This window comes from Vanacampus margaritifer, chromosome 4 (genome assembly GCF_051991255.1).
Source record: "Vanacampus margaritifer isolate UIUO_Vmar chromosome 4, RoL_Vmar_1.0, whole genome shotgun sequence".
NCBI lineage: Eukaryota > Metazoa > Chordata > Actinopteri > Syngnathiformes > Syngnathidae > Vanacampus > Vanacampus margaritifer.
In genome coordinates, this window is record NC_135435.1 from 19,964,158 (window position 1) to 19,988,959 (window position 24,802).

Here is a 24,802-nt window from a genome sequence, read left to right on the forward strand (position 1 = left end):
TTGTCTATAATTAATGTCAATAAAGTCATTATTTTTCATGTACAATTAATACTTTTACAAATTAATTTTACCACTTGCTGTCGACTGAAGATGACATCACGTATGCCCAATCATGGCAACAGGTTATTAATTGTACATAAAAAATAATGAAGTTATCGCATTGATTCTGGACAAAATATTAACTTTTTTTTTTACTGCTGAAAATGGCTCAATGAGTCAAGTATCCCTTTAAATTCAGCTGTTAAATTATCCCCACAACCATTTTCTAATACATGCAATTTTCAGATAATTTTGCAACATAACATTGAGAGCCCGTCGTGATAATAATAAAATAATACAAGTAGTATTTTCTGCAGTATTATGTCAGTTGTTGTGATGACATCACAATGTCTGGCTGGGTAATTAGGGTGCAGCTTTTTGTGTGTGTGTGTGTGTGGGAGGGGGGGGGGGGTGTTGATGTGTGTGTGAGCATGCGGTGGCATTTGTTTCCTTCAGGGGTAGGTGCCTTTTGCATTAGTAAGAATGGCAACTGTCTCATCAATCACTACATCTGCATGTCACACACACACACACACACACACACACACACACACACACACACACACACACACACTGCCATGGTCATTCAATTCACAGATGGGCCAGCGACACATGAGCGAGTCACCGAGTCTCGCACACATGTGCACACACATACACAGTGTAGTCTAGGCATATATATATATATATATATATATATATATATAAAACACCGGAATTGCCTCTGTTGGTGAAGCCACCAGGACACTCTCCAGTGGAAGGCAAAAAAAAAAAAAAAAAAAAAATGAAGTGTTTTCTGTCTATATAGCATTGTGACATGGCAAGCAAAGCCAATAAGAGTGTGGAGCAGCAAGATATCGATTGGTCCTATTCACCAGAGTGGAACTAAAACCAACAAATTACACAACCCCACCCTCCACCTTTCACTCTCTCCATGGAGGGAGGGGTAAAAGGGTAAAGGGGTGGGGCTTCTGGATTGGTCTGGTTCTCGCCTACTTGCACTCGAGTTGCAGTTCAAAATGTTAGGTTTACACACCGTAGCCAATTTTTAACAATGTTTATTATTGTTTGCAGTAGTGTAGAACTGCATCATATTACGGTATAAGTCGCTTTTTTTAATTTTTTTTTTTAGATTTCAGTTAGCTTATTAAGTGACACGACAGAGGCAAAATTCGCTTTGACATCAGCAAAAGTCTCCCTTTCCTCTCTTGTGGCCCGTCTGTTATAATCAATTAGGTTTTTAGCAAAGGAGAATTTTGATTGCATTGACTGCGGTGACCTTATCATTCCAGCGACAACCTCTCCCCTGACACTGCACTGCCTTTGATGTCACACATCGTGCGTCACCCTCCAGGGCGTTTTGCTTTTTAGTCCCTCCGTCTGATGGGCTTATTCACAGCGAGAACGGCCTCAACCAGGCAGCCTGCTTGACAAAAGCAAATATTGACATATACAGGGACTAAAGTTGCGTGTTTACATTGTCGCTCCTGGCCATTGCGTGGTTTTTTAATGATGCTTCCAATGTGTAACTCCTCAAAATGATTTTTTTTTTGTTTTTGTTTTAGGCAGACATGGATGTTTACTGTGTATAAATTGTGTGAATATGTGCCCGTCCGTGTCTGTCATTCATAACATTTGGCTTCAGTTTGTTACTTATCCAAATAATGAGTGAATTTTGCACTGAAATTGACGTCTATTTTAATGTTGATCATTGCTGAACCAACATAGTTAGCCTAATTGCATTTAAACCAAAAATAAATAAATAACCATTTTTTTATCCATCTGATGGGGCAGCCATTTTGCCATTTGCTGTTGACTGAAAATGACATCATAGTTGCTCAGGTATCGACCAATCACAGTTCACCTGTTTTCTAAATCATTGGCTGAACCCTCAGCAATCATGGCTCAGCTTTAGAAAACAGGTGAGCGGTGATAGGTCGTTACCGGAACCCTGGGCAGCAGTGATGTCATTTTCAGTCGACAGCAAGTGGCAAAATGGCCGCCCCCTGAGAAGAACGAAAATGACTGGATTTTGCTGCTTAACTCATATTCCGCAAACACAATATTAATCACATTGCCGTATTTAAAAAAAAAACATTATTGTAAAGACATTTTAAAGTTGACTTCCCCTTGATCTGATTTTGCAGAACTATAACCATTAAAAAAATGTCACTGCTGTCTTCCAGAATGAACTTATCGAAGGGCCCACTGGTGAACAGCAGCACTGACGACATCTCCAAGTCAACGTACGGTAAATGCGGCGCTGGCGCCTGGAGGATGCACCAGAGCTACGAGCCTCTCGAGGCCAACCACATGAGAGACCCACATGCCCTCTACAACCCAAGGTAACACCCGCTGAAAGATTATCTTCTTTTCGACACTTTTTTTTCATTGTGCAAACAGTTTTAGGTCACCATGTAGCTCTGTTGTGTAAATGGCCTTTTCATTCTAGTCATTTTGGCATAATAAATCAGTACAGATAGAGGTGTTTCAGAAATGTTCCAGGACCGATATTTTACAAACTACAAATTTCCACGCTTTGCCCGCATTTTCTGCCAAGTCATCATGGCCTCCTGGAAGGATTCTTTCTCGATCCCCCCACTTGCTCAGTCATCATGGCTATCTCCATGTCTTCAAACGGGTCCCCTTGACAACACCCTTGAACATGAACTAATAACACAGCCAGGTCTTCTCGGCAAGGAACTGTCAGATGCTCAGGGCATTATGAGCTGATATGTTGTCATGGTGACGCAGCCACAAGTTAGTCTTATTAACTCTTTGACTGCCAAAAACGTTAAATAACGTTTAGTAAAATCCTATGGAGGAGTGCCAAAGACGTTAAAAGACGTTTGTTTCAAAACAGAGGTGAAACTAACCATTTTCTATTGTTGATTACTCAGAAACGGAATAAGGTAGAAACAAACTTTTTTTTCTGATGAAAGATGAGAGTTCAATCTTTCATTTGGTAGTATGTGTGTTTCCATAGTCCAAACACATCATTTTCTGTGGACCTTGAAAGATCAGTCAAAATGCTTAAATCAGCTGGCACTGGCGAAAATCCCTTTTCTGAAAACGTCTGGCAGTCAAAGAGTTAAAGTATCACTCATTGTTTGTCCTGGAACTTTTCTGACAGACCTTATAAAGTTAGAATAAAAAATAGAAAGAAATTTGGTGTATTAAGGTGTCATTCTCATTATCTCTTTAGTTTTGCCTTGGTGGTTGTCTACAGTCTATATTGGTTATTATAACATTTTTAAAAGAACAAACACATTTAATAATGGTCCTGTAATGAAATACGGTCTAATTCTCCATAGTCTGAAACATATATTTTTTACATCATATGTCGGATATCGCAAGAAAGTGAGCTTAATTTTCAGCCTCAAGGACAAGTCAATCATAGAAACAAGCCTTAAAACAAACTTTACCTAACTCCAACCAAGAAAAATGAAACTGCGGGCTTCCATATTTAGAAGCACAACTGTAAATACGCCACTTGTTTCGTGTCTAAACACAGCGAGCACATTCCTCTTCCTTTCTCGCTGCTTGACGTCTCTCGCTTGTTCAGTCTTTTAATCATTCGGAGTTTGTGTGACGGAGACGCGATATTCTCATTGTAAGTATGCGATTTACTTCTAATTAACAGTCTATGGTTTTATTGTGTTGTGAGATTTGTGCATACATGGAGTACACATGATTGCTATATAAGTCTACAAAAAAAAAAAATGCCCCTAATGGGCTGTAATTGTGATGTGAATTTTTTCACTTTATGAAAATCTCTCAATTATTGTTGAATTCATTTCCAACCTTTTGCCACGCTATCGATGAGCGACTGAAATTTGCAAAGCCCTTCAGTTTTAACTGTGTCAGCGCGAGGGCGCGCATGTGTGTGTGTTTGTGTTTGTGTGAAGACTGGAAGTCTTAGGCCAATAGGATTTCAGGGTTAGTCTGGGTCAAGCCAATTAGAGGTCTGGCGAGCCTTTCTCACGCAGCCTCTCGGCCAATCACAGAGGCGAGCGCTACAAGAGAGACTGTATTACATTTAAAAAGTGTCAGAGTTAAAATACATTTGACATTATTAGACACTTCATTAGATACAAACGGATGATATCCAATGCAATATTTAGACAATTCTGATAGACATCGTCAGAGATATTTGTTTAACTTTTAATATTTTGCTCCTAACATGTAGCAAAATAAGGAAGCCAAATTATTAGAAACAGTATCTGGAGCCTGAAACTGATTCTTAAGTTGTTTTTTTAATTTATTCCCGATAATAAATATAATAAATAATTTTCAAATACATGAATGAAATAATAACATTATCCCGTGTACTATGAAAAAGAAAATCTTTGACTAAAAATGAATGTAATTATTTTCCACATTCACACCCGAGCAGAAGGCCGGCATCAGATCGCATGAGTACTCATGTCAGGGTGTGCGACCTCCGACTGTGTTGATGGGATTTATTTACACTGTTTACAACACACACACACACACACACACACACACACACACACACTAAGTTCGACATTAACAACTGATCCAAAATAGTTCAAAATCCTTAAAATGGCAGATTAAGCTTTTACAAATACATCACAAAATGTCTTCTTTTTATTGTTATTCAAAAAGTTTTTCTACTTACATATTTTATTAGTTGCTATTTTAACACATTTTCAGATGTTGTCATAAAGTTGTAAGGTAATTCAGGAGGATATGTTTAATTTGTGTTTGGAGTTGTGCTGTTTTCATTGGACGGCAACGATATTATTCCCCATTTTATTTAGGCCATCAAACCATGGGAATGTGATTAATGTCAGCCAGCCACGCACCACTGACACACACACACACACACACACACATACGCCATGCACACATTGACTTGCTGTAAACTGAGCCCAATGTAATCATAATGATAAAGCAGATTGCCTTAACACACAGATGGGCCTCACAACAGCTCCGCGAGCATGCATGTGCGCATGCGAGTGTGTGCGTGCGCGCGCGAGCGTGTGTGTGTGTGTCTGTGGACAACGCTGATTGGATTGCAGATTTATAGAAGAGGATTACTGGCGGAGCAGAGAGAGAGCGAGAGGGAGAAAGAGAGAGACAGACTTTCAGACACTCACCTCTCATTAACTTCCACCCCCTTCACCTCCGCTCGCACACACACACACACGTATACACAAACAAACATACACAGTAGAGGTCACATGTCAATGTATATTCCTCCCTACAAAACGTTGAGCGTGAGCGCGGATGCAGCAGACAGTGGCAGAGGCATCGGGCCCTCCAACAAACCTGATTATGAGTGGATGTGAATTAGATTCCTTAACAGATGGTCTGGACACCAAGCTTGAAGGTGCAAGGGCCAAAGTGAGGGAGGGAGGGAGGGGGAGGGCGAGGGAGGTAAAAGCGGTGAAATCCGGGGCAGAGGGGAGGAATGTCACCAGCATATGACCATCATCTTAAAATGGGCTGCAGACAAATAGACTGGATTTTGGGTACTGCCACTGCCGAACAACCTTCATGAACACAGCTGTTCCTATTAATAAATTATTTTATTTTCTAGAATTGCACAGACAATTCTAATTAAGATCAGCAGCAAACTGTAACCCTTTGTAGAGACACATTATTATTAATCAAATAGTCAATAGTGCAATGGTTCTTCCTTGGACCAAATAACAAAACAGCAAAAGGAAATACAACTTCTTATAGTATACTTACATGTATACAATTTATGATCCCTTAACTATTAACATGCCCGCTAAATACAAACACATGCGGAGAATTATGAACGAACCAGGACACAATCAGCATTTTTAGGACACTTTTGTTTCTCGTTGTATCTGCTGCTGCCTTTTCGTATTTCAAATAGTCAATCTACAGTTGGGTACAGGACAACGCGTGCATCAAGGGAGAGATGCTAAGTTGTGTGTGTTTCATTATGTCAAAAAAGCTGCTGGACCCAAGTGTAGGGAGGCAAGGAGTGCAAAAGTAAAAAAAAAAAAAAAAATGTTTTGTCAAAAAAAAGGAATTTGGAATAAAACATAATTAAAGTCTATAAGCAAGTGGAAATTCATACAACCAACAGACGGACAGACACCAGGGAGCTAATGCTGCATTCATGAATGGAGAAAATGAATTTACAAGATTTTAAACATAATTATTTATCTTAATTTATTATTACTTTGAGTTATTTGACATGGGTTCACGTAACACTACCTGATTTGGACTGACTGTGCTAACCAAAACAACAAACAATTGATCAAAATCAGCCATCTTTGACGTTTACGTTTATCATTCTTGACCGCTTTGAACTCGAAACAATCCGAGTGGGATAAGTCCGATTTCCCACCTTCCTTGAATGCAGCATAAATACAAGCAAACTCACGAGCTACACCTGGACAAGACATGAGGGGCTGGGAGGAGCTGATTGGTTGCCACAAGGGCTGTCGACAAAGAAAAGTTTGACAAGATGAGCATCAAAACGAGACTTAACATGAAACCAAACTGAATCAAATCTAAACACTAACAGTTTTGACAATTTAGTGCCTTGCTCAATGGCACTTTGGCAAAATCTCCTCTCCCCAAACCTTAGACACAATTTTCTCACATTCAGTGAATATGATTGAATATGATGAGTTGCATTATGAGTTAGTGATATGGTGGTTAAGCACGTCTGCATCACACTCAAGTGGTTCTGGGTTCAAATCCCATCGCCTGCAAAAGCATGCATGTTGAAATTCACCATAGGCACGCATGGCTGCCCAATTCCAACCCCAGATAGGCTCCAACTCACCCGCCACCCTTATAAAGACAATTAGTATAGAAAATGGATGGAGGGATCAAAAGAGACAATATTTAGGGAGGATTTTCAAGTTTTCGTGCCGGGTGCGCGTTATTGTCCATCGTTCCTCCGGTCGTCCCTCACTGTGATGGACGGGTGTAAATCACGGCAATCCTGTCGTGACAGCCCAATTTCCTCCAATCTGATCTGCTTAAAGAATTCAGCTCACTTGTGTCTCCTCGCCTCCATTTCTACTTATCCTCTCCTGCACTCGGCCCCCTCCTCATTCCCTCAAATGTACTCCCATTTTACTGCGCGAACTGCGCTCGTGGCTTTTACGGCCCCTCTCTCTCGTTTCCCTCCACATTTCCTCCTTGTCGCTTCTCCACATCCTGCCCTCGCGCTCCCTCCCGTGTCACATTTGAAAGCCCTGTCATATTTACTAGAGTGGAAATCCTCTTTCACCATCTGCTTAATAAAAAAAATGTGCTTTTAATCCGATTCGGGATATTTTGTTTTTTTTTAAGTGCTTATTTTTATTATACTTCTTCTGTGCAATTTCATCTGTTGCCCGGTTCGCTATCTGTCCAAGTGCGAGGGAGCGGGAAGAGAAATGTCACGGGAAGTAAGAAAAAGGCTGTTGCACCACATACGCGCGCACATGCAGATGAGACGAACGCTGACCTTGATCACTGACCTTTCTTTTCTAAAAGCACCAGCCAATTTCCATCCTTTCATGAATGCACATTTCTTTCCTCCGTCGTCGTCTGAAAACATGCACATAACGCGAGTTGGATCAAGTCATTATAGTACTCATTTAAATCACTTACAGATTTTATAAAAGTTTAATTCGATGACTGTGCTCGTAACTCAAAGCACTTGTATTTCAAGTCATCTTTCTCATTGAAAAGAATGGAAAGGCCGGAACGGTTTACCACCCAAAAATTTTGGGGGATAAATGTGAAAAAAGCATTCTATAGTATGGTATTTTATAAAAACATCAATAAATAATGAGAAAAAATTAAACAGTTTGCGCATCATTATTTAATGTTTCAATTCAATTCATTGTGCGGCTCCTCAGCGTCTTCTATTGTAGTGTCTGTGCCTTGACCACCGGGGGCAGTATAATGAAATTATACAAACCTAAATGAGTAAGATTTACCATTTCTCCCGTTTCAGTAAACTGCTCTAATATTCATAATTTTTTTCAAAAAGGATAAATAATTGATGCTTGTGAGTATTGTTTGTGTTGCACCGCGTTGATGTTCAGAATAGAAATTGGTTATTTGAGCTAATAAAGCCGTGACAATCACTGCTGTTTGTTAGCCTTTCAATGGCGTTTTTTTCCCATTAAGTGTTAGCGTTAAGCTACGTTATCAGGTTGTTTTAAATCCAAATTGTGTCATTTTCTTTACTTTGAGTTTAGTTTAGCAGTCTACTTCAATTGGGAGTGGCAATAAACGACTTGAACTGCTTTTTTGAAAAATTGTTCAATACTATGAACTCCTGCTTATTATGATTTGAGTTGAGTCAAGTTGAGTTCACTATTACCATTTTAAGTTTGCGCTCACAAGTCAAAGCAAAGTCTTGTATATCAAATCACTAATGTATTATCTTAAATTGCCCATTATCTCAGAGTTTTTTTAAACTGAGGTCATCACACTTAGGTGAACTGTAGGTTAGCATTAGACTCTCTGAATATATTAAATTGGCTCGCTGGTTGAGATCCACTGCAAAAAAGGTAATGCAAAGTTTTGAGAGGTAATCATTTGCCAATATGTTAATTATTGTAGTATGTAGTGGTATGCTATGTACACTCGGACAGATGTCCCTAATATTTTTGCAGAATGAACATTTCATATGTGTACCTAATATTGTGGCCCGTGAGCGTGTGTGTTCATTTCTTGAGGTTTTTAGTAGTTCTTACAGTGGACAACCACCCTCATGAACACAATGACACCCAGCTGATAAAATAAAATAAAAAAAAAAGACAGGAGGGGTTTGCGAGGATAGAGTGAGGGAGGGGGGTTCAATGGGAGAAAGGGAGAGGGGAGGGGTACTTGGTGACAAAGATAGCAGCAGACAGCAACACATTTATCAGCTGGTGCTCACCAGAAAATGACCTAAATCATTACGATTCTCATCTGACAGCGTTTGAACCCCAAACAAGCTCCCCCTGCTCATGTGTTGACACACACACACTGTCAAATCAAGCTCATATTTTACTACACTCACACACCGGGAAGGGAATTTTTCCATTTCCAATGGCGAAGAAAGCCTCCTCAGTGGGAGCGGTTTTAACATCTGCACCGTGCGACGGTTGACTCAGAATTCCTCAGTCGCCGGCCGCTGTTTGGAAAGCTCATAATTCCTAATCAATAGTGTTTGGCTGAGCTTGCCCTGCGTGTGTGCGCACACCCCCGAGCGCTCATCCATTCACTTGTGGAGAATGGGGGTGTGTAAACTTTACAAACCCCAGGATGCATCCTAATAGCCCCACTAGTGGGCCCCTTGTAAGTCTTAGCCCTCATCACAATGCAATGTGTGGTGTCTACATGTGTGTGTGTTACTATACAGATTTATTTGTTATGTTTTTCTTCTTGTTTTGGTCACACGGAGGAACACTGGATTGTTAAACTATTTGTAATACTTTTTGCCCGCACAGTGCTAAGGACTTTTATGTCTTTTCTCCTCTGGTACTTGAGACATTTTTTGTTGTGTTTTTTTTTTTTTTTTAACAGTGAAATTACTTAACTCATTCTCTGCCATTGACGCCTATAAACGTCAAAAAATTTGTTTTAACTATTTCTATTAGTTAAAAAAAAAAAAAACTTTTCCCGCCTTCTGGCAGGTGAGCACAATGTGGGGCAGGAACAGATTACTGGCATTTCCATTCTTTTCAATGGGGAATGATGATTTGAGATAGGAATGGTTTATGAAAAAAATTATAGAAACATGGTCTACGTATATAGAATTTTTTAACCTAATTCCGGTTACTTAATTCTGTCTGTTAGCGAGAGCCACTACATCGTGATAACTTACATTGATGTTTCTGCATTTGGCAATTTATTATTATATTATATTATTAGTATGGGATTTTTTTTAATGGGCTTTAGGTGAACTGATGAATACACACACGCTCGCACGCACGCACGCACACACACACACACACACGCACATACACATACTCACCCACATACAAAAAAAAAGTATATATATATATATATATATATATATATATATATGTGTGTATATGTATATATATATATGTATATGTATTTAAAAAAAAACATTTATTAAATTTTTTTTAATTGATTTGTTGGGGTTTTTTAAAAAAAAAAAAAGGAGAGCAATGATGATGTCAAATCGAATGAACAATACTGAGCTCTCCTGTAAGAAAAAAAAAAAGAAAAAAAAAAAGGAATGGTTTATGTAACGAGTGTGGTAATGGAACAAATTCAATTTGGCACCATTTTTTTTTATTGGATGTTCTGAATGCCTGTTTTGCAAACAGTGTATACATCTGTGTGGATGTACAGTAGCCCTTAGCTGATGTCACATTGTGCTTCTGTAGACAGCAAACAAGTTGAGACTGAAACAACAGCGCCTCTGCTGGTTGCAGCCAAATAATGCAGGATTCTTAACAACCTTTATCGTACACTTCCTACTACAACATTGACGCTGTTCTGCCTTTTCCCGAAAGGACTCTCTCTGCTGGGCTAAATTGGTTTTAAGGACAGGGCTTATACCGCCACCTGTTTCTTTGTGTATTCTCTTTTTAGCCAGAAAATACACATGGATAGAGATTCTTTTTTCAAAATTACTTTTGTGTATTTTGTCAGATTGATATTCATCACTCAGGAATATAGTTTCGCACGTGCTGCCTTTACTGTCCGACAGCCCATTGGGTTGGGTTGGCCATTATGGCATTGATTGTATGTAATCACGGGTTTACTCTGCAGCCAATGAAGAGAATTACAGGTTTCCTGCACGCCTAACACTGTAACAATTGATCTGCACCCTGGTGTGTGCGTCAGATGTGTAGTGGCAAGAGGGTGTTTGTGCAAAATGACAAGAAAAGGGCCCCAAAACATGATAGAAAAGAGGACTCAGTAGGAGGGAAAGTGGTTTGAATCAACTCTCGCTGTTGGATTTGATTTTGCTCTATTCACTTTTAACAACTATAATCATCGACGCACTGTGATGCTTTACAAATAAACAGAAGCTTGCACAGTGACACACCAGCAAAATGTTGGTGTGCTTTGTTATTTTGGACTAATGCTGCATTTGAGACTTCAAGCTTTTGCAGTACATAATCTTTATTTATTTATTTTTTTTGGACAACAATCATTTGACCACATAACTTCATGCTGAGAGAATAGTAAAATTTCAACACATCAATTTCCATACATAGTACTGTATTTTTCTAGTTTGACATCCAGAAATTGTCTTAAATTAAATGTTGATATAATGGCCAGATCAACCATCAATTTACTTATTTACTAGTTTACACTGTCAACTCAACTTTATGTATAGAGCAAAAATTACCATAACTGAAACAAAGTGTTGTGCAGTAATGTGTAGTAATGAAAATGGAACATAAAACAATAACAGAGAATTAAAAGTCAGTGACATCTTATCTAACTTTTATTTGCTTTATTTTGTTTAAATGGATAAATAACATGCATACATTGTTTGGTGTTTTGTATCCTAAAAAATCCATTTTGGCTAAGGTGGCGACTTTCTAGCTTCAGTGTTTCATTTCAGCATTCTTATGTTTTGGCAGCATAGTCTCATCACATCACAGCATGAGAAATTTAGGCAAGAGACACTTTTCAAAGAGCCATGCACTTCCCTGTCAACCCGCATATGCAGGCCGTGTTGTTTGTGCATGAAGGCACCCTCACACACATTGAACGAAGCAGCTGACAAGCAGTTCAGCAACCCTGCAATATACAAGCCCCCAGAAACGCAATTCAGCTTATTGATGAAATCATTTTATCCATTTGACTATGGAAATATAAAAGGGACTTCCTTTGACTCTCTCTCCTTAGTCCTTTCTTTAATTCAATGCATTTCCCCATCCGTCTTTCCATTCCAAAGCATTGCTAGTATCATACAGATAGAATTGTGACAAGTTTTTTTTTTTTTTTTTTGCTTATTGGACTGTGTGTTCTTATCAGCATGGCGAGCACAATGCTCGGTGTGATGGAAAGGTATTAGCCAGCCTGCGCTGGCGACATTGTCAGCACTTCTTCCGTCTCTTCCTCTAATGCTTTCTTCAGCCTCTTTTGCTTTCCCTCGCTCCTCCCCCTCCTCCCCTCCGCGCCGCCTCTTCTTCGTATAGATTGGATTTTCTACTTATGTTTGTCAAATGCATTTTCCTACAAGTGGCTTTCATCGACTTAGTTATGTTTAAACAAAGGGCTCGCCGGGAACATTTTAGGCTCAATTCTCTTCACATTTGTACTGTTCAAACTTTTTTTGGTGTGGATGCTGAGGGATGAGCATTCTCACTGTTGCAGTTATGGATCAAAACGTATTCCGCTTATCTGGATGCTGAGATATGACTATCCTACTTATGGTGTCACTGTGTGTCACAGAGGGAGTAGCATTTTCATTTATATATAGAATTTGTTCTGTGACCAGACTCATAACGCAAAACACTTGTATCTCAAATCATCTTTCCCCATTGAAATGAATGGAAATGCCCTTAATCTGTTTCTGAGGGGGGGGGGGGAAATGCACAATGTTTTTTAATACGGGAAAATGCAACTACATAATATGGTACATTATAAAAATCTATATTTTGAGCCTCATGAATTTAATTAAATAATATGTAAAGAATTAATCAGTTTGTGTATTAGTGCTGCAGAATATTGGAAAAACATGTAATATTGGCAATATTTAACATGTTCCTTTTTTATAATCTAATGAAATAAATAGGGTAAAATAAGCAGGCTTAATGCATTGAAATCTATTTATTTGTAATGACAATAACAACCAGTTTGGGGTGTACCTCCGTGACCCTTGTAAAGAATAAGCAGTTAAGTAAATGAATGGATGGATGGATGGGCTTACAATAAATAATGTAGTAGATATTGTTCTCTTATTTGACACATTTAAGTTTGCATCAGATTGGTCAAAGCACACAATTCCATATAAATGTATTAATTTATGGGACGACTTTGCGATACGTATATTGCATGTGTTATTTATTATGCCTGTTATAAATGATTATAACAGCGCAACACAGAGGCGACTCGTGAGCCCGAATTTGGAATTGTTTGTTACCATTTAACTACAGTTTTAATGGACTTTCCGACAGCAAAAATATGTGGTAGTTATAAATACACATGTACTTCTCTTTGTTTTATGTTTCATTTGACAGTAAACTTCAACTATTGTTTTTCTTTTCTGAAATAAATAAATACATTAATTAATTAAAATTAATTAAGTAGTAGTTGTTGTTCACAGCCAAGACATTATATTACTATACCATTTGTATGATATCCGGAGATTGAGTTGATATGCTGTGCTGTCTTCACAAACACCATTTTTTTTCCCTTTGGTATTCCCACTCAACCAATGCAGTTCTCAACATTCACACACAATTTCTGAAGGAAATGCAATTTGTTCTCCAAATCGTCTTTTCGTAAAGGTTTGTGATTTACTTTTTTTTTTTATTTTACAGTTCCTGCGGGGTGGTTCAAAAACAGTTTGGAGTTATTTTCCGTCTCAATTTGCAGGCGGCAGTCCACCGACTTCATATAATAAAAGAGTGTGCTCAGAAAAATAGAGCGCGAGCAGCACGGAGACAGAGTGAGGCAGAGTGACTCTAATACGATGATTGTATGTTTGCCTCTGCCAGTTGTCAGGCCGCTGCATCAGACCGCCGGTCTAATGACAGCTTGTCATGGCATGCTGGACCACCTTCACTCACGACACCAAGACAAAACACTTGTTCCCTCCTTCTTCCGCTTCTTTTCTCTTCCCCAAACATCACTCTGTTTTCACCGTTACTTGCCATTCCCTCAAGAAGAGAAGGATAATAAACAGACACGGGAGGAAAGGCTAGAAGGAGTAAATAACAGGGATTGAACAGGGAATGGAGACAAGGCAAGGCAGTAATCTTTATTGTTTTGATGTGTGTGTGTGTGTGTGTGTTGTCCCACACTGAGACAGGTAAATTGACCTCCTGAATATTTGATGTCTGCAAAACACTTAGGAACTATTCAACACTTAGTTGTACTTAAGGCACAGCCGAAAATAGAGACAAACTGTCAGTGTGGACTTAAAAGTTAAATGGTCCAGATTGGAAGTTTGCCACACCAGGTTAGACAAAACATTGTTGTGATTGACAAAGTCAGAGAAGTATTTATTTAACAAGTTGTTTATTATTATGGTTGTAGCTGGTTGTGTAAAAGTTCACTGCATCACAAAGAGAACTGTTGCGGGACACTTTCAGACAAACAAGACTATAAAGAAAGTGTTGGAAATACGGTTGTACAGCACTGAGAACTAAAGTACTTTTTTTTTTTTTTTTTCTAAAATACTAAACTACTTGGAATATGTTTTCCAGGTATACCCAAAAAGTGTTTTTATCATCCAAATAAATCAAAAACAGAAAGACAAATTGGTTCTTCGTCACCTGAAATTTGAATGGCAAAGTAGGTTGAATTGATAGTTAACACAGTTTCCTAATGGGAAGCATGTACAGATGTGGTTGAAGGATAGACCCCTGTGGGACACCATAATTGACTATTTTACATGCATAGCATCGTGTAAAGTTAACTGAAGACCAAAATCTCAATGAACATTTTTGTTTTACTTTTGTGTCTATTCAATCAATATTTAGCGCTACTGTCTTTGCTTTTAGAATTGTGTTTCAATCAAACTTTTTTTTTTTTAAGTAAACATTGGATAATTTTAAGTATATCTCATTTAGTTATTACCTTACTCAGAGTCAATCCAAGCTCTAAACATCGTGGCAAGATTTTTTTATACGTATTTTATATTTGAATTAATTTGATGGCAATCTCGCCTCGTAACGTCCAACTGGCGTCTTTGAACGCACCTCTCCAGACCTCCCCTCTTTTTATATAAATCTTTTTAAACACTTAAAAACATAAAGGGGCGATGAGCACCAAGCCTTTCCTCCTCTTTCAACGCTCATCCAGGGAGCACACAGGCACAATAAGATTGCTCTTTCAGCAGCGAGCCGCCGCTACATAGCGACATAATTATACTGATAACATACATACATAAATGCATTCAACCTCTCGCTCGGCACAGTGCACTGACTGATTTCTTAATCTTCTTTCCTCCACTTCTCCACCTCCTCGCATGTCCTCCCATTCTTTTTTGATTCCTCCCCCTTCCAGGGCCATTATTTTTCATTTATAAGCAGAGAGAAAAGGTGCGAGCGAGGGAGAAAGAAGAAGAAGAGAAAAAAAGGGATCTTTTGGCACTTAAACTCTTTCACTTAATGGCACTCGGAGGGATTGACGTCGGAAAGGGAGGGACACAAAAGTGCATAAAGAGCGAGATTAAATCATCGCCATCACGTCATCTGCCTAAATGGGTCTTCTGCCTTTTTTTTCTGTCATCACTGTGTTTTCGCTCCCTTCAGCAGATGAATCAGAGCGATCCATCTCCATCTCATCACTCATTTCTGCCACCTTTCCTGTACATATACAGTATTTGTCCTCTTCCCTGTCTTGATTTGCACCCAGAAACTTTTTCCCTTCATCCTTAACTAAGGGCCTGCCTGAGCATCAGATAAATGGATTTATGAGCATTGCTGGATAGCACAAAGCTTCCATTAATGGACTTGCTGAATTAGAAGGACTGGGGCAGAGGAAGAAATAGTGGATGGTTAAAATCAAACTCTTTCAAGGCACGTTTTACCATCCTGGTGCCATCTTGGTTAATCTGCAAGATTAGCTCCATGTCTATACATTGAATGCACCTTCGTCACACAATCTTGGAGTTACTTTTGTGTTTCTTAAAGGGCCAAAAAACACCTGAATTTATAAAAAATTTGAGGTGTCAGGCGATTAGCATTTTTAACCGTAATTAATCTTCAATAGTTAACTCACAATTAATCGCAACTCTTATATTTGTTCTAAATGTAGCTACAATAAAATGTACAATACAATTAATAAAAAGTTTTCATACTCTTGTTAACATCGAAAGTGGAAAAAATGTTAAACTAATAAAAATATGGCTGCATCTTTTAGTCATTTTGTAATAATTCATAAAATTGAGTTAAAATAAAAAGATGTACTGTACTGTAAAAAAAAAAAGTGTGTGATATTGATTTGTGTTGAAATAATTTTATGCCACTAGATGGCATAATTGAATGTGTAAGACGTTGGCGACAGCTCAGTGAATTTTTCTTTTCATGTAAGAATTATCTCTAATAAATCTCTTATCTATCCAAACATGAAGTAATGAAATTCTGCACATTTTTAAAATGATAAAAAAAAAAGACCCTAGTCTTCACAAATTTATGCTTTAATATTAAATTTATTACTGCTAAATTTTGATGTGGGCATGTCTGCTGCGTTGCGACTGGAATTCCCTCAATACAGACTTTCCAAGTAAGGGGCGGTCAATTTAAATTAACTCAAAATGAACACCCCTAAAAAAAAACATCCATCCAATTAATTAGTCATTTTGCCTGTATGGTGGTTATCTGTAAAAGGAATAACCAGCATCTTTGATATCAATAATATTAATACTGAAGACTTCATTCAGGATTCCCTTGATAGTTTGTCTCTATTTTACATGAAATATTGCATCAAGATTCAAATATCCACTTTTCTTCTCTGATATTGTCTCTTTTCCTCTTTGCTTGTCTGTCAGCCTACCTGTTTTCCTTGTCTACATCCATTCCCCATCCCCAACCCCCACCGCAGCCTTCCTTCTCCCAAGCAGCCCATTCTTCGTAGAGACACTGTCTGTGTTTTATGGGTCCCAGTAGAACGGGGATCTTTTACAGGCCGACTGGACTTTAGAAGCCCCTCGTTTAGCAGCATCCTGCCTTAATTAAAAACCCCTTTTGTGCGTTCTGCCTTTAACAATGAAGAGAGAGAGAGAGGGAAGGGAAAAGGAGGGTGAGGTTTAGTGGCAGAGTGAGAGAAAGAGCGCGGCAATGCAAGGACCAAGAGAAAGAGATAGATAGCAGTGAATAGGAGGTGATAGGGAGACAGGCAGAGAGATAGTAAAGTGGACAAAGGATGGGAAGGGGAGATATAGACAGCAAGAAGATAGTTGTTAATTACAATTGGCATTAACAACACTCTCCTTAGGGGAGTATGTAAAAGAAGACTTGGACAAGGAAAGGAAAGAGAAACAATTTGACCACTAAAGGAAATGTTATTCTGTGTAGGTCCTAAATTCTTCAGCCACCACCAGTGTGTATTTGTGGGTGTGGGGTTATTATGTGTGTGTGTGTGTGTGTGTGGCTGTCTTTGTGATGATGGAGCAGCAAAGAGGCTGCTTACTGATTACCTTCATGTTGAACAAGCGCCTATTGACTGGCGAGTGACGGATGAGCGACCGGCCCCAAGCATGCTCATGTGCTTGCTGTGTGTGTGTGTGTGTGTGTGTGTGTGTGAGGGAGTGTGATAGTGCAAATGCCTCCCTGCTGATCTGTCCTACACAGCCTGCCCCTAGTGGTTCTTTTGCTACCAATGTTCTCTTTGTCAAATGAATGTGTGTGTGTGTGGGGGGGGGGGGGGGTAACGATGGATGGATTTTTAAGAGCTTTGTAACTTGTGAGGAAGCATACATAAGCAGAGAGACACCACCCGGAATCAATTAATTAATCAATTATGGGATTGGTCTTAGGCCCCTTTGAATTTTAATTCTTCATCCAACCAAGACATTTTGGACAAGTCAAGACAAGCTTCTAACTTGGTGGGAACCATTTGGAGAAGGATGTTTTTTTTGAGTACACAAAGCGAGATATATAAAAAAAATAAAATAGCTGCAATTTCCGCAATAGAAGGACTGGTTCCATGCTCCGTTTTCACTCAGTGTAGTAATGGCCATATAGCTCTATATTTGGTTCCTGGTCAATTTCTGTATTTATTATTATTATTATTAGTAGTAGTAGTAGTAGTAGTATTTTTTTCTATCATAGATATATATTAGGGGTGTCATGTGAATAGGCGGTTAAAAATTTTAATCGTAATTAATCGCATGACTTCAATAGTTAACTCGCAATTAATAGCAAATTTTATATCTGTTCTAAATGTACAATAAAATATTAAGTTTCATAATCTTGTTAACATAAGTGGAAAACAAATAAAACAAATTAAACGGACTGTACTGTAAAAAAGTGTGTGATATTGATTTACGTTGAGGTCATTTTTCTCCCACTAGATGGCATAATTGCATTTGTAAAACATTGGTGACAGCTCAGTGCATTTTTCTTTTCATATTAAGAGCTATCTAATCTTTAACATGAAGTAACTTGTCAAATTCTGCACTTTGTTAAATACAACATGAACCCAGTCTCCACAAATATATGCATTATTATAAAATTTATTACTGCTAAATTTTGACGTGGACGTGCCTGCGCCGTTGCGACTGGAATTTCCCCAGTAAGGGTTGGTCATTAATCGCACGTTAAAAAAATTTGTGGCGTTTTGACACCTATAATATACATGTATATTTTTGTTTGCCAAGCTCAAGCTCTGTGGAGGATCCCCTACGAATCTTTCCAGGAGTGACCCCTTTTCTGGAACTTTTCTAACACACTTAAATAGGTCGATTCATCATAATTGCACCAGATTCTAATATATTCCCTCTCTTGTTTTTTCTGCCTCCCTCCCTCAGGCTTCTCTGCAGAATGTCCAGTAAGGAGCGCCACCTAGAGTCAAACTGTCCGTCCTCGTATATAAAGACTGAGCCATCTAGCCCCGCCTCCTTGACCGACAGTCTAAACCACCACTCCCCCGGCGGCTCCAGCGACGCGTCAGGTTCCTACTCTTCCACCATGAACGGCCACCCCAACGGTTTAGACTCCCCGAGTCTCTATGGCTCTGGCGCGGGGACCTTGGGTCCCGCCGGCGGCCCCGGATCAAAGCGCTACGAGGACTGTTCGTCAACGATCGGGGAAGATTCGCAGATAAAATGCGAGTACATGTTGAATTCCATGCCCAAGAGGTTGTGTCTGGTGTGCGGCGACATTGCTTCTGGCTACCACTATGGTGTGGCGTCATGCGAGGCATGCAAGGCCTTCTTCAAACGCACCATTCAAGGTTGGTTTCCACTTTCTCTTGTCCGCATGCATGTCTGCTATTTCGACTAGTTACGTTTAATGTAGAACTGAAAGGAAATTCTCTTTTCACTCTGAGGAAGGATTTCCAATTGAGTGTGCAGCTCAATTGTCTTGAGGTTCAGTGCTTTGCTCATCAGCAGTGCCTGATACCTAAACTGGCGTCCCTCAAGGATCCATGCCAATCCCCCTTTTTTTTTGCAGTTTTTAGTATTAAGTTAATAAATTAAAGTAGAGTAAATATGTTCCCAAGCATTTTTTAAAAGTAAGATCTAAACATTCAACATAATCTCATGCATGACGTTACTTAGAAATCCTAAGTGACTTTAGAGACGTTTTTGTTTTTTTTCCTGAAATTTGGTCACATTCCTTTTTAAGGGGCCATGATCTGACAATACAAATAGAACTTAAAAAAGGTGCAGAATTGCTATGAAAAATGTCAATAAATCTATAAATATTAAATCTTAAGCTTTTTACATTAAATTGTAAAAAACACTCAGTCAGAACATCCATTTATCATGATGGTATACTGATGTGTTATTTGACAAATTAGCATTTTGTGCCGCACCCTTGTGAAATCAGAAATACTATACATTCAGCATATGTCATCATATACATTTAGTTCAGTTCTACAATTTTAGATATCCTCGAGTTTGTTCTCCAGTCCAGCATCAAGCATGGACACAGACGCCCCCAAGTGCACCCTCAACCTTGGCCTGTCGTTTTAAGAGCAAAAAGCATTTTCTAGATATTATTTGCATTGCCATATCTAACCTCAAATGCTCGTCAGCAACAGAGTTGGGCATAAGCCTGTTGTCTAGGTGATCATATAGAGTCACAGCGTGGTCACAGGTCATGTCTAGGGGTGAGGAGTTCAGGTTAGCAGGAGAGGAGAGAGGGGATTGAGCAGTAATCCACATGATGAGCGGAGTAGCGGGAATTAGGCTCGCTAATCCGTTGTGCCACTCTTGTTTCATCTTCAAGTGGGTTTGCAGGTATTTGGACCACGCTATTGTCCTCTCGATTGCGAGCAACTCTCAGCACAAAACCACAACAATGGACCGATGATCTGTTGTTTGATAATGAAGTCAACAACTCTTTCAAAATCCAAATATTGCCAATATATGCCCGAATAAATAATAAAGCGCCTCCAGTTTGATACACAATGTTGAAATTACCTACCAAATTATATGTTTTTAATCATTTATTATATTTATCTACAGTATAATAAGACACTGATATGTTAATGATTTCTCACAATACCGATAATTGTCAATAATGACTTAACAAGGTCATAAACAAATATCAATATGCAACATTATTTCTATAAATCTCTGACAGTGTTTACATTTTCAAATGATCACTTCTACGACATTCCTGGTGAACTATTTTTAGAACAGGCCCTGACTGTGCTGTGTATAAACTGAACCCTTGATATTCACGGAGGATAGGAATCGAGCTGACCCTCAAAGAGCGAAAATCCGCGTATAACCACTGAAATGCATTGGAAACTCTTTTTTTTTTTTTTTTTTTTTAACTCCCGCGAGTATTTGGCAATCCATTGCATATGCATGAAAAAGTTGTTTGACAAAAATATATGTAATAATAAATAATACAAGAAAAATGTCATGTGAAGCCTTTCAAGTACTCTTACAAACACACTAAATGTAAACAAGATTCAAATAAAACGATTCTCTCAGTTTTGTTCTTAAAAAATACAGAACGTACTTCTACGCTTTGCTCAGTGGATGTAACTTTTCATTATTTCATTTTTTTTACATTGCCCATAATGTAGTGAGTGGCCAGTGAGTTTCTATTAAGATAAGTTGAAGTTAGTGAGTACTAATCGTCCCGTCAGTCTGTTGTCAGGTCAGCGCGCTTGTCTGTCATCTTGCAACAGGAAAACTCTGTTTCCAAGCAGTCAGCGGTCCGGCCATCATTGATCTACCGAGTCAGTCAGTCAGTCATATCAGACAGGATTCATCTATCTGCCCTTCCATCCATCCACCTATCCGTCGCTGCTTTCTTTTGCTTCTGATAAGCAGCTTTCCCAGTAAAACCCTAGAGAGAGGGGCCAAACGAGGGGGGGGGGGCAAGATGCGGGGGGATGGAGGTCTTATATCCACTAGATGCTCACTACCCACAGATGACCTGTATGTGTTTATTATGGGATGAGATCAGGCCACGGCCCATGCCCGACAAAGAGATTGGGCCCCGCACATGTCGAGATAAACACACAAACTCCCCCTTAAATAGACTGTCACACGCACACACATACACACGGCCTCGCAATCACGCCGCGTGTTGCTTTGACCCCTAATTCATCCGCGATTGCTGCCCCTGTCTACACTGTCCACGTGGCCCATTTCATTTAGAGAGCTTGTTAAAAGTTCAATAGGTGAGGACTCGCTTACAGATTAAACACAAGCGTAGCGCCACTGTATAGATATGATGCCCAGCTTATTTGGCGGTGTGACCTTGTGTGTCCGCCTCGCTCTTGTTCCATCATTTTCACTCCACTTGTAATCCCCACCCTTCCTTTGCTGTAGATATGTGTTGCGGGTCACGCAGGCTAGAGGTCGCGATATTTGAGTAGCATTGGGTCACTGTCACGAAAGCTTGGCATGGAAACTTCATTAGCTACACCTGAATGGTCTAATGAGATTCAATACAGAAGTTATATTTAAAAAATTCTAAACAAAGTTAATGGTACCTTGTGTAGATTAGCTTCATGTTCTTGAGAGCACATTTTTGTTGTTGTAAAATGACCCTGAATTTATAAATCATCCATCCAATTAGCGGAAAATGGTTCTGATGATCAACTAACCAAATTCTACTTCCAGCCTATTTATACTTTATGTAAATGAAGCTATCATTACAGTTCACGTGTTTTGGCTTGCATACTGTCTTAGACCTACTGGAGCAAATGGGTCATGACATTATCATTGGCCACCGTGCACGCCAAACTCTTCCACACAGTGTCTGCGCACGTTGGCTTGCATGCATGTCAGTAATATGAGCGTGCACGCGTACCCGTGTTTATGTGCGGGTTGTGTGTGTCAAAGTTGTGCGCCTTGGCTGCAAGCGGGGCCAGGCTCAGATGGGCAGTGGCAGCCATATTGGTATGTTTCAAGCCATTAGCCAATAAAACCGCAGGTAATCACCAAAAAAACACCTCCAGCTGGACAGGGAGGAGATTGCGGAGTGGAAGAAGCCAGAAGAGAGGAGAAGGAAAAGGAGGAGAACAAGCTTTTGAATGAAAAATACATTTATAGGAGGAATATTGGAACGGAAATGATGGAGGATGATGGCCAAGCATGTGGATGGAGAGTTTGTGTTTTGTATGTGTGCATGAGTTTGTGTTTGTGTGCGCATCACAGCATGGAGGAAGTGGCTGTGGCAGCTGCTGTTTTTGTGGCGTCGGTCCAGCAACACCTGACAACGTGCATCTATCACCCCCTTATTGAGAGAGGGGGATGCATAAAGGCGAGTGTGGGTGTGGAATGACAGGATGAAATGAGACGAGAGCCACAAAATGGGTACAAGGTAGAGCACAAAAGATGGCTTTCGGTCAGACGACGTGGCGCTGAAAGACAGAATGATGTTGTCAATGAGGCATCTATTGATAAAGTTGACCATCTTGAAGTTAGAAATTGAAGAAAATGACAGGAATGTTAAAACCTTATCCCAAAATAGAAATCAAATGTGACGGTCTTTTACAGTGGGCCCTCGGTTTTCGTTAAATGTTCCAAAAAGTCTGATTAAAAACAACTGTACAAAAACTGAAGCAGTATCCCCCATCAAAAATAACGTAAATCAAAATAATCCATCCCAGACAAGTGAAAATATACCATATTTATCGCACTGTAAAGCGCATCGGATTATAAGGCACACCTTCAATAAATGGCCTATTTAAAAACTTTTTCCATATATATAAGTCATTATAAGGCGCACAGAATAGAAGCTACTGTAGTGGCTGGGGTTGCGGTAAGCATCCTCTAGATGGAGCTTACCTAACCAATATTGATCCACATATAAGGCACATCGGATTATAAGGCACACTGTCGGTTTTTGAGAAAATTAAAGGCTTTTAGGTGCGCCTTATAGTGTGGAAAATAGGGTATACAGAAAATAATTTTATAGAAAATACCTCTAGTTTATCATTGAGGATCAAGAGTCAAAATTAGCTGTTTCGCATTGCAGTTTGCGTGGCAAAATTGGAATTGTGTGCCTCATTACAACGTATTGAATAGCAAAACTAAGAATCAACCGCCAAGACGTCCTGAAAAGCATCACTGGGCTGAGTCGTTCATGTTACACAAAGCGGGTAGTCAGAAGTTGAAGGCACAGCTTGGTGCAACTTACGCTGAACCAGCTAGCTAACAAGGTGCTTTGGCTTGCTACTGCTGCGGCTAAACACGTTGCATTGTCGCTTCGAACCCAATAATCAACATCACCATTTGGGCGAATAAGCTACATGTTTGACAAGTATTGTTGGAAGACAGCTGCGATAGGCTCCAGCGCATGATGAATTTTCTGACAGAGGGAAAAGCCATGCTAATTGCTAAGCTAAGCTAAGATTGACACAATTAGCGCATTTAACAGTGGAATTAAGTGCTTGGTCAAGTCCACTTTGCTCCGGAATGAAATAATTTTTTTTTCAAGCTCTGTGTATGAAAAATGGGGGCAAAATTTTGGTGAAAAACATCTAAAACAGTGGTACGAAAATTAGGCCACATTGAGACCGTGGTTCCACTGTCCACATTTTGCTCAACTCAAATAAAACACCACCCCTTCGACCAACATCAATGAAATGTCCTATTTTATGACGTATTAAAAATTTATTTACATTAAAAAAAAATCTACTACAGTATAAAGCGTTGAATGTACGTCACATTGTCATCCATTTAAAATGAGTTACAATGCATCACTTGGTGTATATTGTAGACACAAATATGATGTTACAAGGACTCCACAATGGTGGTCAATTGTCATGCAGCACGTGGACACACACATACACCTCAAAGGAGATTGCAGGGGATTTGAGGCCCTCATATATCCCCCCTCACGGACACCGACGGTCTGCACGTTATACAAAGTAGCCTCCTAGAAGAATCATTGGGTTCGAAAAGCCTAGCTTCGGTGTCCAAGAAGAGGAGGCGTGTAGGCAGAACTAAAGACGCACACGCTCCTATGGAGCCATTACATCCTGCTGTTCTTGTTCGTACATTTTAACCTCTCTACCTGAAGGATGTCATAGCATACAAAGAGCATCCAGACTGCTCGCTCCAGACTGCTCTTTACTATGTAGCATCCTTCATGCAAACTAGTTTTGAGTCAAGGTGTTGCAAATCACCAGCTGTAAGTGTCTCTTTAGCGCACTTACTCATTTAGCTAGTCCATATGCACTAACGAGGCCCATTACGGACTAAGGTTTGGCGTCATTAGCACATCTAGCCTTAGTGCTAAGTAATTGCTGAATTAATGTGCTCCACCCGTATCTTCTACATTGCGGGCTAACATGTCCCATTAGCGGTGACTATTAGGTTTCCCCAGCGTTTAGCATGTTTAGCCAGTTACTTTCACTAACATGGCCAATTAACAAGGGTCTTGTTAGCCATTAAGACCAGTTTGTGCATTTAGCCTTTTCCCAAGCTAACTAGCCCCCTTAATCAGTGGAGTAATGAGAA

The 24,802-nt window shown here is 39.5% G+C and overlaps 1 protein-coding gene across 4 annotated transcripts in view; it reads left to right on the plus strand.

The window, feature by feature from the left end:
- Nucleotides 1-24,802, plus strand: part of esrrga (estrogen-related receptor gamma a) — an 84,177-nt gene that overhangs the window by 7,037 nt on the left and 52,338 nt on the right. For all 4 annotated transcript variants that reach the window (XM_077563974.1, XM_077563976.1, XM_077563975.1 and 1 more), the window contains exons 2-3: nt 2,223-2,381; nt 18,671-19,095. In XM_077563974.1, coding sequence (XP_077420100.1) covers nt 2,223-2,381; nt 18,671-19,095 — 584 coding nt within the window. The remainder of the gene's footprint in view (nt 1-2,222; nt 2,382-18,670; nt 19,096-24,802) is intronic.